This window comes from Drosophila montana, unplaced genomic scaffold (assembly GCF_035044405.1).
Source record: "Drosophila montana isolate Dmon_TW-CO22-7 unplaced genomic scaffold, ASM3504440v1 contig_1505_1, whole genome shotgun sequence".
NCBI lineage: Eukaryota > Metazoa > Arthropoda > Insecta > Diptera > Drosophilidae > Drosophila > Drosophila montana.
The window spans coordinates 6,278-19,585 of record NW_026996452.1 but is presented as its reverse complement, the minus strand read 5'-3'; the positions used below and the strand labels follow the sequence as shown (position 1 = coordinate 19,585).

Below are 13,308 nucleotides of genomic sequence, written 5' to 3'. Positions count from 1 at the left end.
GAAAATTAAATGCTAAAATCCTAATGAGAATACACAACTTTCTATCCCCGATTTCACAGCTTATTTTGTCAGTGACGCTATTAGAGCCTACAGCTGAGAAGAAGGGTGTTAGTAGGGAATAGTGTTTTTAAGTAAAAATGAAAAAGAAAATACAATAAATTTGCAAAAAGAAAGAAAGACAGAAGTTGTTAATAAAGTAAAGAAATTTATACTAGACTAGCGGGTATAGCCCGGCCTTTCCCGTGGCACGTATGTTATAAAATCAATGTTTTCAAAAAGCTTTGAAAATGATTTTGAAACTGATCGGACGGGAATCAAACAAACTTAAAATTCACCAAAAAAATCTTTGAAATGCATTTTCCACCGAAGGAGTTTAGATTTTGCGAAAATGTGAAACACGTCTCAAATGATTTTTCTTAAAGATCTTTGGAAATAAATTTGAACACAAAACGTCATCCACCAAATCTTCGACCCCCATTTGCACCAAGGAGGGATGGATTTTTCAAAAAGTGTGAAACACCCCTCAAATGAATTTGAACATAGATCATTGAAAATAAGTTTGGGGCCGATCGGATCGTAAACAAAAAACTTTCATACAACCGTGTTCCGCCAATTTACCACTGTTGCGGGTGGAATTTCCCAATTCGATGAAATACGTATTCATTAAGTTCTTATGGAGAGCTTTGAAAATAAGCTTAAAGCAAATCGGACACAACTTAAAACTTCGCACAAAAAATCTTTGAGTCGCATTCCACCCGAAAAAGTTTGGATTCTGCGAAAAGTGTGAAACACGTCTCAAATGATTTTTCTTATAGATCTTTGAAAACGAATTTGAGTGCGAAACGTCACCCACCAAATCTTTGACCTCCATTTCCACCAAGGAGGAACGGATTTTCCTAAAAGTGCGAAACACCCCTCAAATGAATTTGAACAAAGACCTTTGAAAATAAATTTGAGGCCGATCGGATGGTAAACAAAAAAGTTACATACAAACGTTTTTCGCGATTTTTCCACACTTGCGGGTGGAATTTCCCGAAACCCCGTCTTAACGTGCACATACATCACATAAGGTAGCTACAGTGAAAATTTCAGCTTCGTAGCTCTTACAGTTTGGGCTGTGCGTTGATCACCAATCAGTCAGTTAGTCAGTCAGTCAGTCAGTCAGTCAGTCAGTCAGCCAGTCAGTCAGGACAATCAGTTTTATATATAGAGATATAGAGTGTTAAGTAGAAAGGATGAAGAGATAGTGATATAAAATTAACGACCCGGTGGGGGAAATATATAACCTGTATCGCAAACTATGCCCCTACTCACAGCTGATATATAGTAGTCCGATAGCTATAGTGGTCCGATGTCAATAAGATTTTGTATATATATCACACGAGCATAGGGAGCCTTGTGAAACTTATAGACGGGCCTATGCAGTGTTACAAGACCAGAGCTTTTAAATTGAAAGACAAGTTCGCATAGAAACAGACAAACGGACAGACGGACATGGCTATATCGACTCGGATGCTGATCAAGAATATATATACTTTATGGGGCTGGAGATATCTCCATCTATGCGCGACACATTTCATGAATGTTCATATGGTGCATTCTATATGTATATATTATTTGCCGATTTAGCCTCATTCCAGACAGGTGTGTTTTTCTATACCTTAAACAAATCGAAAATGGTTACAATGCTTTTTTAGATATGTATCTAATAGGGATATGGATCTTCTCTGACCCCATAAAGTAAGCTTGATCAGGACGACCCGTGGAGTCGACCTTGCCATGTCCGTCTGTCTGTCTGGCTGAATAAGAGCGTCGATATTGGACACTATAAAATTTAGAGACTTGACCGTACGCAGACCGAGTGTTCATTTTAATATATATATATCTCCATTCCCATAAATTCAGAAAAACCTATAAATGCCGAGGCTATGAACATATATATATATAAATATATATATTCAAGACTGCAATTCCCATAGAATGTTAATTCCCAACGAATGTTAATAAATCAGATAGAAAAGGTTGACTCCCGCAAGATTATAGGGTATGTCAAGGTAGCTGGGCGCTGGGTACAGAGTATCTCCTAGTCGGGCTCTTCCGCCTATAACACATAGAATTCGGGGATTTCCATGCTCATCGATTCAAGTTTAACTAAAGCATTTATATTTGATCTATTTTTTAATAATAAACTTCCCCACAAATTATATAGCGAGCCCTTTCCAGCGAAGACAATTCAAAGACAATTGAGTTTCTTTTTAAAATAATAAATTAATGGTTTATTCTATAATTTGTTGCTAACTTATGAATAGTTTAACAATTAGCTCTCTTAACTAGTGAGTGTTTGGCATAAAATTAATGGCTATATCTCAACCAAAAATCTTAATCAGTCCGAGGAACATAAAGTTAAAACTAAGTACTAGAAGTATGGGGGAATGCATTTAGTCGACTTCCTCCACGGTGGGCCCTTGGTAGCCACCGGCACCACCGAAGCCGCCCGCCTGCTGGCCACAGTTGGCGTTGCCCTGCGGCTGTCCCTGCTGGTGCAGCTTGGTCATAATGGGGGAGCAGTGCTGAGTGAGCTCCTTCAGTTTGTACTCGAACTCCTCCTTGTCGGCTGTGGTGTTGGCGTCGAGCCACTTGACGGTCTCGCTGCACTTCTCCAGCACGGAGGACTTGTCGCTGTCGCTCAGCTTGTCGGGACTGGCCTGCTCCACGGCCTGCTTGACGCCGAAGACGTAGCTCTCGAGGCTGTTGCGAGCCGTGATGCGCTCCCGGTGCTTCTCATCCTCGTCCGCGTAGCGCTCGGCCTCGTTCACCATGCGGTCGATCTCTGCCTGCGAGAGGCGGCCCTTGTCGTTCTTGATGGTAATGTTCTTGGCCTTGCCGGTGCTCATCTCCTTGGCCGTCACGTTCAGGATACCATTGGCGTCCATGTCGAAGGTGACCTCGATCTGGGGCACGCCGCGCGGTGCCGGCGGTATGCCAGACAAATCGAACGTGCCCAGCGAATTGTTGTGCTGCGTGAGGGCGCGCTCGCCCTCGTACACCTGAATGGAGACGCCCGGCTGGTTGTCAGAGTACGTTGAGAAGGTCTTCGTCTGCTTGCACGGGATTCGGGAGTTTCGTTCAATCAGCTTGGTCATGACGCCGCCGGCAGTCTCGATGCCCAATGAAAGGGGCGCAACGTCCACCAGGAGCACGTCCTGGATCTTGCCGCTCTGGTCGCCGCTAAGTATGGCTGCTTGGACTGCGGCGCCATAGGCCACCGCCTCGTCGGGATTGATGGAAAGGTTGAGGCTCTTGCCGCCGAAGAACTGCTGAAGCAGGCTCTGCACCTTGGGAATGCGTGTCGAGCCACCGACGAGCACAATATCGTGGATCTGCTGCTTGTCCATCTTGGCATCGTTGAGCGCCTTCTCCACTGGCGCCAGTGTGTTGCGGAACAGATCGGCGCAGAGCTCCTCGAACCGGGCACGGCTCACCTTCGTGTAGAAGTCGTGGCCCTCGAACAGCGCGTCCACCTCAATGGTAGCCTCTGTGCTCGACGAGAGCGTGCGCTTGGCTCGCTCCGCCGCAGTGCGCAGGCGGCGCAGGGCGCGAGGATTGGAGCGCAGATCCTTCTTGTACTTGCGCTTGAACTCCTCCGCCAGATGGGTTACCAGTCTGTTGTCAAAGTCCTCGCCGCCCAAATGTGTGTCTCCAGCCGTTGACCGCACCTCGAACAGTGAGCCCTCGTCGATGGTTAGAATGGAGACATCAAAGGTGCCGCCGCCCAGATCGAAGATGAGCACATTGCGTTCGCCCTTCAGATTCTTGTCCAGGCCATAGGCCAGTGCCGCCGCCGTCGGCTCGTTGATGATCCTCAGCACGTTCAGGCCGGCTATGTGGCCGGCATCTTTGGTAGCCTGGCGCTGCGAGTCGTTGAAATAGGCGGGCACTGTGATGACCGCGTCCGTGATGCTCTGGCCCAGGTACGCCTCCGCCGTCTCCTTCATCTTCACCAGCACCATCGAGCTGATCTCCTCGGGCGCAAAACGCTTCTGCTCCCCCTTGAACTCGACGCCAATCTTGGGCTTGCCTCCGTCGCTGACCACCTTGAAGGGCCAGTGCTTGATGTCCTCCGCTATCTTGGGATCATCGTACCTGCGTCCAATTAGACGCTTCGCATCGAATACTGTGTTCTTGGGGTTCATCGCCACCTGGTTCTTGGCCGCGTCGCCAATGAGGCGCTCCGAATCTGTGAAAGCCACATAGCTGGGCGTCGTCCTATTGCCCTGGTCATTGGCAATTATCTCCACCTTGCCATGCTGATAGACACCCACGCACGAGTACGTGGTGCCCAAATCAATACCAATGGCTGGCATTCTGTGTGTTCTCTGATTCTTCGCTCGAGACGAATCGCTTCTATTTGTTGTTGTTGTTGTTGTGGAAATCTCTTGCTGTTGCTCCTTCTTTAAACTTTGCTTTTCACTTGGATTTTATTTAAACTGTAGTTGAAAATCGTTAAAACTCTTTAGTTTGTATTTTTAGCTTGTTCAGCTAGTCGCTTGTTTTGGTTTGTGATGTTATCACGTCGCTTGCTTGAATTCAATTGTGGCGAAGAGAAAATTTCAGCCGTATTTATACCCCGGCGCTCTCTTTTCGAAATTTCTCGACGCTCTCTTCTCGAAACGCGTCGAACGACGCGTACATTCGATGCGTTTGCTTATGAGCGAGAGGGAGACGGAACAGCTTGTACCACGAATATGTTTCGATTTTTCTAGTAGGTTGGGTTTGTTATTGTTTTGAAGAAAGAGCGAGAGGGACTAAGGGTAACGGTTGTGTGTGTTTGACTTGACCTACAGCAACAATTGGTATTTACCTTTTTTCGATTCTAGAAAATTCACACGAACTTAGAGATTGTTGGCAAAATAAATAGTTTTGTTATACTTAACGATTTGCTATTAATAAATGTATTTTATTTATATGCGAATGCTGACTTGATTGCCTATTTTTGGAACCCAATATAAATACATACATACAATGTATGTGTGAATTGAAAAACTCGTTCTATGCACGTGAATGCTAATCTAGTTGTCATTTATAGATTGTTGCTGCTTTAACGAACTGCAAATAATAAAAAAATACACTATAGCAAATAAACCAAAATGAGCTCTCTTCTTTTTGCTATGTCATCTCTGTATTTACATCTCTACATAGAAAACATGTTCTGATTGAATGATCAGGGATTAGCGTGCAGCACGCGAGGGCTAGGAAGCTAACATTTTCACTCTAGCTAGATGGGGTTTTCGGGATTTCCACCCACAAGGGGTAAACTTAGCGATACGGTTGTGAGAAGCTCCTTGTTTATCATCAAACTTCTTATTTTTCATCAAGTGTTTAAACTATTATGGAAGTACACACTTGGGGAATAGATGAAAAACTTTGATTTCAAAATATTAAATATTTATATTATTTATTATTTATATGTGAATAGAATGTGTGGATTTAATTAGTTCTACCGAAGATTTAATACCCTTGTAGACATTTGCCTTACGGTTTTGCAGATATTTAAAAGGACAAGCTCGTAAATGCTGAGTTTGATGAAAATATCTTGAAAAACAGAATATTATCCATACCAATTTTGACCGATTCTTCCCATAAAGCTATACAATATAGTAGTGCGATCTTGATAATATTTGGCACATATATAAGCAGCATAGTCAAAAAGTAAATGCCGGGGCTCGTCAAGATATATTGATAAACCAAATAGTTTTTCTCATAAAAGCCTTCTTTTCGATTGATAGTTCCTATGGCAGCTGTATAATATATTTTTACTTAATTATTTTTTAATGTTCGACAAAATAAAAGGTTCTTCCTAATTATCCAATATATTATGAAAATTAAATGCTAAAATCCTAATGAGAATACACAACTTTCTATCCCCGATTTCACAGTTTATTTTGTCAGTGACGTTATTAGAGCCTACAGCTGAGAAGAAGGGTGTTAGTAGGGAATAGTGTTTTTAAGTAAAAATTAAAAAGAAAATACAATAAATTGGCAAAAAGAAAGAAAGAAAGAAGTTGTTAATAAAGTAAAGAAATTTATACTAGACTAGCGGGTATAGCCCGGCCTTTCCCGTGGCACGTATGTTATAAAATCAATGTTTTCAAAAAGCTTTGAAAATGATTTTGAAACTGATCGGACGGGAATCAAACAAACTTAAAATTCACCAAAAAAATCTTTGAAATGCATTTTCCACCGAAGGAGTTTAGATTTTGCGAAATCATCCACCAAATCTTCGACCCCCATTTGCACCAAGGAGGGATGGATTTTTCAAAAAGTGTGAAACACCCCTCAAATGAATTTGAACATAGATCTTTGAAAATAAGTTTGGGGCCGATCGGATCGTAAACAAAAAACTTTCATACAACCGTGTTCCGCCAATTTACCACTGTTGCGGGTGGAATTTCCCAATTCGATGAAATACGTATTCATTAAGTTCTTATGGAGAGCTTTGAAAATAAGCTTAAAGCAAATCGGACACAACTTAAAACTTCGCACAAAAAATCTTTGAGTAGCATTCCACCCGAAAAAGTTTGGATTCTGCGAAAAGTGTGAAACACGTCTCAAATGATTTTTCTTATAGATCTTTGAAAACGAATTTGAGCGCGAAACGTCACCCTCCAAAACGTCGGAAACGTCTTTGACCTCGATTTCCACCAAGGAGGAACGGATTTTTCGAAAAGTGTGAAACACCCCTCAAATGAATTTGAACAAAGATCTTTGAAAACAAGTTTGAGGCCGATCGGATCGCTAACAAAAATTTTTGACCCCCATTTCCACCAAGGAGGGATGTATTTGCCAAAAAGTGCGAAACACCCCTCAAATGAATTTAAACAAAGACCTTTGAAAATAAATTTGAGGCCGATCGGATGGTAAACAAAAAAGTTACATACAAACGTTTTTCGCGATTTTTCCACACTTGCGGGTGGAATTTCCCGAAACCCCGTCTTAACGTGCACCTACATCACATAAGGTAGCTACAGTGAAAATTTCAGCTTCCTAGCTCTTACGGTTTGGGCTGTGCGTTGATCACCAATCAGTCAGTCAGTCAGTCAGTCAGCCAGTCAGGACAAACAGTTTTATATATAGAGATATAGAGTGTTAAGTAGAAAGGATGAAGAGATAGTGATATAAAATTAACGACCCGGTGGGGGAAATATATAACCTGTATCGCAAACTATGCCCCTACTCACAGCTCATACATATATAGTAGTCCGATAGCTATAGTGGTCCGATGTCAATAAGATTTTGTATATATATCACACGACTATAGGGAGCCTTGTGAAACTTATAGACGGGCCTATGCAGTGTTACAAGACAGACGGACAGACGGACTCGGATGCTGATCAAGAATATATATACTTAATGGGGCTGGAGATATCTCCTTCTATGCGCGACACATTTCATGAATGTTCATATGGTGCATTCTATATGTATATATTATTTGCCGATTTAGCCTCATTCCAGACAGGTGTGTTTTTCTATACCTTAAACAAATAGAAAATGGTTACAATGCTTTTTTAGATATGTATCTAATAGGGATATGGATCTTCTCTGACCCCATAAAGTAAGCTTGATCAGGACGACCCGTGGAGTCGACCTTGCCTTGGCTGAATAAGAGCGTCGATATTGGACACTATAAAATTTAGAGACTTGACCGTACGCATAATAATAAACCTCCCCACAAATTATATAGCGAGCCCTTTCCAGCGAAGACAATTCAAAGACAATTGAGTTTCTTTTTAAAATAATAAATTAATGGTTTATTCTATAATTTGTTGCTAACTTAGGAATAGTTTATCAATTAGCTCTCTTAACTAGTGAGTGTTTGGCATAAAATTAATGGCTATATCTCAACCAAAAATCTTAATCAGTCCGAGGAACATAAAGTTAAAACTAAATACTAGAAGTATGGGGGAATGCATTTAGTCGACTTCCTCCACGGTGGGTCCTTGGTAGCCACCGGCACCACCGAAGCCGCCCGCCTGCTGACCACAGTTGGCGTTGCCCTGCGGCTGTCCCTGCTGGTGCAGCTTGGTCATAATGGGGGAGCAGTGCTGAGTGAGCTCCTTCAGTTTGTACTCGAACTCCTCCTTGTCGGCTGTGGTGTTGGCGTCGAGCCACTTGACGGTCTCGCTGCACTTCTCCAGCACGGAGGACTTGTCGCTGTCGCTCAGCTTGTCGGGACTGGCCTGCTCCACGGCCTGCTTGACGCCGAAGACGTAGCTCTCGAGGCTGTTGCGAGCCGTGATGCGCTCCCGGTGCTTCTCATCCTCGTCCGCGTAGCGCTCGGCCTCGTTCACCATGCGGTCGATCTCTGCCTGCGAGAGGCGGCCCTTGTCGTTCTTGATGGTAATGTTCTTGGCCTTGCCGGTGCTCATCTCCTTGGCCGTCACGTTCAGGATACCATTGGCGTCCATGTCGAAGGTGACCTCGATCTGGGGCACGCCGCGCGGTGCCGGCGGTATGCCAGACAAATCGAACGTGCCCAGCGAATTGTTGTGCTGCGTGAGGGCGCGCTCGCCCTCGTACACCTGAATGGAGACGCCCGGCTGGTTGTCAGAGTACGTTGAGAAGGTCTTCGTCTGCTTGCACGGGATTCGGGAGTTTCGTTCAATCAGCTTGGTCATGACGCCGCCGGCAGTCTCGATGCCCAATGAAAGGGGCGCAACGTCCACCAGGAGCACGTCCTGGATCTTGCCGCTCTGGTCGCCGCTAAGTATGGCTGCTTGGACTGCGGCGCCATAGGCCACCGCCTCGTCGGGATTGATGGAAAGGTTGAGGCTCTTGCCGCCGAAGAACTGCTGAAGCAGGCTCTGCACCTTGGGAATGCGTGTCGAGCCACCGACGAGCACAATATCGTGGATCTGCTGCTTGTCCATCTTGGCATCGTTGAGCGCCTTCTCCACTGGCGCCAGTGTGTTGCGGAACAGATCGGCGCACAGCTCCTCGAACCGGGCACGGCTCACCTTCGTGTAGAAGTCGTGGCCCTCGAACAGCGCGTCCACCTCAATGGTAGCCTCTGTGCTCGACGAGAGCGTGCGCTTGGCTCGCTCCGCCGCAGTGCGCAGGCGGCGCAGGGCGCGAGGATTGGAGCGCAGATCCTTCTTGTACTTGCGCTTGAACTCCTCCGCCAGATGGGTTACCAGTCTGTTGTCAAAGTCCTCGCCGCCCAAATGTGTGTCTCCAGCCGTTGACCGCACCTCGAACAGTGAGCCCTCGTCGATGGTTAGAATGGAGACATCAAAGGTGCCGCCGCCCAGATCGAAGATGAGCACATTGCGTTCGCCCTTCAGATTCTTGTCCAGGCCATAGGCCAGTGCCGCCGCCGTCGGCTCGTTGATGATCCTCAGCACGTTCAGGCCGGCTATGTGGCCGGCATCTTTGGTAGCCTGGCGCTGCGAGTCGTTGAAATAGGCGGGCACTGTGATGACCGCGTCCGTGATGCTCTGGCCCAGGTACGCCTCCGCCGTCTCCTTCATCTTCACCAGCACCATCGAGCTGATCTCCTCGGGCGCAAAACGCTTCTGCTCCCCCTTGAACTCGACGCCAATCTTGGGCTTGCCTCCGTCGCTGACCACCTTGAAGGGCCAGTGCTTGATGTCCTCCGCTATCTTGGGATCATCGTACCTGCGTCCAATTAGACGCTTCGCATCGAATACTGTGTTCTTGGGGTTCATCGCCACCTGGTTCTTGGCCGCGTCGCCAATGAGGCGCTCCGAATCTGTGAAAGCCACATAGCTGGGCGTCGTCCTATTGCCCTGGTCATTGGCAATTATCTCCACCTTGCCATGCTGATAGACACCCACGCACGAATACGTGGTGCCCAAATCAATACCAATGGCTGGCATTCTGTGTGTTCTCTGATTCTTCGCTCGAGACGAATCGCTTCTATTTGTTGTTGTTGTTGTTGTGGAAATCTCTTGCTGTTGCTCCTTCTTAATTTGTTTTCACTTGGATTTTATTTAAACTGTAGTTGAAAATCGTTAAAACTCTTTAGTTTGTATTTTTAGCTTGTTCAGCTAGTCGCTTGTTTTGGTTTGTGATGCTATCACGTCGCTTGCTTGAATTCAATTGTGGCGAAGAGAAAATTTCAGCCCTATTTATACCCCGGCGCTCTCTTTTCGAAATTTCTCGACGCTCTCTTCTCGAAACGCGTCGAACGACGCGTACATTCGATGCGTTTGCTTATGAGCGAGAGGGAGACGGAACAGCTTGTACCACGAATATGTTTCGATTTTTCTAGTAGGTTGGGTTTGTTATTGTTTTGAAGAAAGAGCGAGAGGGACTAAGGGTAACGGTTGTGTGTGTTTGACTTGACCTACAGCAACAATTGGTATTTACCTTTTTTCGATTCTAGAAAATTCACACGAACTTAGAGATTGTTGGCAAAATAAATAGTTTTGTTATACTTAACGATTTGCTATTAATAAATGTATTTTATTTATATGCGAATGCTGACTTGATTGCCTATTTTTGGAACCCAATATAAATACATACATACAATGTATGTGTGAATTGAAAAACTCGTTCTATGCACGTGAATGCTAATCTAGTTGTCATTTATAGATTGTTGCTGCTTTAACGAACTGCAAATAATAAAAAAATACACTATAGCAAATAAACCAAAATGAGCTCTCTTCTTTTTGCTATGTCATCTCTGTATTTACATCTCTACATAGAAAACATGTTCTGATTGAATGATCAGGGATTAGCGTGCAGCACGCGAGGGCTAGGAAGCTAACATTTTCACTCTAGCTAGATGGGGTTTTCGGGATTTCCACCCACAAGGGGTAAACTTAGCGATACGGTTGTGAGAAGCTCCTTGTTTATCATCAAACTTCTTATTTTTCATCAAGTGTTTAAACTATTATGGAAGTACACACTTGGGGAATAGATGAAAAACTTTGATTTCAAAATATTAAATATTTATATTATTTATTATTTATATGTGAATAGAATGTGTGGATTTAATTAGTTCTACCGAAGATTTAATACCCTTGTAGACATTTGCCTTACGGTTTTGCAGATATTTAAAAGGACAAGCTCGTAAATGCTGAGTTTGATGAAAATATCTTGAAAAACAGAATATTATCCATACCAATTTTGACCGATTCTTCCCATAAAGCTATACAATATAGTAGTGCGATCTTGATAATATTTGGCACATATATAAGCAGCATAGTCAAAAAGTAAATGCCGGGGCTCGTCAAGATATATTGATAAACCAAATAGTTTTTCTCATAAAAGCCTTCTTTTCGATTGATAGTTCCTATGGCAGCTGTATAATATATTTTTACTTAATTATTTTTTAATGTTCGACAAAATAAAAGGTTCTTCCTAATTATCCAATATATTATGAAAATTAAATGCTAAAATCCTAATGAGAATACACAACTTTCTATCCCCGATTTCACAGCTTATTTTGTCAGTGACGCTTTTAGAGCCTACAGCTGAGAAGAAGGGTGTTAGTAGGGAATAGTGTTTTTAAGTAAAAATTAAAAAGAAAATACAATAAATTGGCAAAAAGAAAGAAAGACAGAAGTTGTTAATAAAGTAAAGAAATTTATACTAGACTAGCGGGTATAGCCCGGCCTTTCCCGTGGCACGTATGTTATAAAATCAATGTTTTCAAAAAGCTTTGAAAATGATTTTGAAACTGATCGGACGGGAATCAAACAAACTTAAAATTCACCAAAAAAATCTTTGAAATGCATTTTCCACCGAAGGAGTTTAGATTTTGCGAAATCATCCACCAAATCTTCGACCCCCATTTGCACCAAGGAGGGATGGATTTTTCAAAAAGTGTGAAACACCCCTCAAATGAATTTGAACATAGATCTTTGAAAATAAGTTTGGGGCCGATCGGATCGTAAACAAAAAACTTTCATACAACCGTGTTCCGCCAATTTACCACTGTTGCGGGTGGAATTTCCCAATTCGATGAAATACGTATTCATTAAGTTCTTATGGAGAGCTTTGAAAATAAGCTTAAAGCAAATCGGACACAACTTAAAACTTCGCACAAAAAATCTTTGAGTAGCATTCCACCCGAAAAAGTTTGGATTCTGCGAAAAGTGTGAAACACGTCTCAAATGATTTTTCTTATAGATCTTTGAAAACGAATTTGAGCGCGAAACGTCACCCTCCAAAACGTCGGAAACGTCTTTGACCTCGATTTCCACCAAGGAGGAACGGATTTTTCGAAAAGTGTGAAACACCCCTCAAATGAATTTGAACAAAGATCTTTGAAAACAAGTTTGAGGCCGATCGGATCGCTAACAAAAATTTTTGACCCCCATTTCCACCAAGGAGGGATGTATTTGCCAAAAAGTGCGAAACACCCCTCAAATGAATTTAAACAAAGACCTTTGAAAATAAATTTGAGGCCGATCGGATGGTAAACAAAAAAGTTACATACAAACGTTTTTCGCGATTTTTCCACACTTGCGGGTGGAATTTCCCGAAACCCCGTCTTAACGTGCACCTACATCACATAAGGTAGCTACAGTGAAAATTTCAGCTTCCTAGCTCTTACGGTTTGGGCTGTGCGTTGATCACCAATCAGTCAGTCAGTCAGTCAGTCAGCCAGTCAGGACAAACAGTTTTATATATAGAGATATAGAGTGTTAAGTAGAAAGGATGAAGAGATAGTGATATAAAATTAACGACCCGGTGGGGGAAATATATAACCTGTATCGCAAACTATGCCCCTACTCACAGCTCATACATATATAGTAGTCCGATAGCTATAGTGGTCCGATGTCAATAAGATTTTGTATATATATCACACGACTATAGGGAGCCTTGTGAAACTTATAGACGGGCCTATGCAGTGTTACAAGACAGACGGACAGACGGACTCGGATGCTGATCAAGAATATATATACTTAATGGGGCTGGAGATATCTCCTTCTATGCGCGACACATTTCATGAATGTTCATATGGTGCATTCTATATGTATATATTATTTGCCGATTTAGCCTCATTCCAGACAGGTGTGTTTTTCTATACCTTAAACAAATGGAAAATGGTTACAATGCTTTTTTAGATATGTATCTAATAGGGATATGGATCTTCTCTGACCCCATAAAGTAAGCTTGATCAGGACGACCCGTGGAGTCGACCTTGCCTTGGCTGAATAAGAGCGTCGATATTGGACACTATAAAATTTAGAGACTTGACCGTACGCATAATAATAAACCTCCCCACAAATTATATAGCGAGCCCTTTCCAGCGAAGACAATTCAAAGACAATTGAG

At 43.3% G+C, this 13,308-nt stretch overlaps 2 protein-coding genes across 2 annotated transcripts; both read right to left on the bottom strand.

Annotated features, from left to right (window-relative positions):
• Nucleotides 1–2,248: 2,248 nt before the first annotated feature.
• Nucleotides 2,249–4,426, bottom strand: LOC135432926 (major heat shock 70 kDa protein Ba-like). Its single transcript, XM_064688830.1, has one exon. It carries the CDS (start codon nucleotides 4,362–4,364, stop codon nucleotides 2,439–2,441), a length of 1,926 nt encoding a protein of 641 aa, XP_064544900.1. The 5' UTR covers nucleotides 4,365–4,426; the 3' UTR covers nucleotides 2,249–2,438.
• Nucleotides 4,427–7,861: 3,435 nt separating this feature from the next.
• On the bottom strand, nucleotides 7,862–10,059 carry LOC135432918 (major heat shock 70 kDa protein Ba-like). Its single transcript, XM_064688817.1, has one exon. The coding sequence runs from the start codon at nucleotides 9,894–9,896 to the stop codon at nucleotides 7,971–7,973; it is 1,926 nt and encodes a 641-aa protein (XP_064544887.1). The 5' UTR covers nucleotides 9,897–10,059; the 3' UTR covers nucleotides 7,862–7,970.
• Between the last annotated feature and the right edge of the window lie 3,249 nt (nucleotides 10,060–13,308).

Bases quoted from the DNA above. Each gene is read 5' to 3' on its own strand.
- LOC135432926 (XM_064688830.1), bottom strand. From the start codon at position 4,364: ATGCCAGCCATTGGTATTGATTTGGGCACCACGTACTCGTGCGTGGGT.
- LOC135432918 (XM_064688817.1), bottom strand. From the start codon at position 9,896: ATGCCAGCCATTGGTATTGATTTGGGCACCACGTATTCGTGCGTGGGT.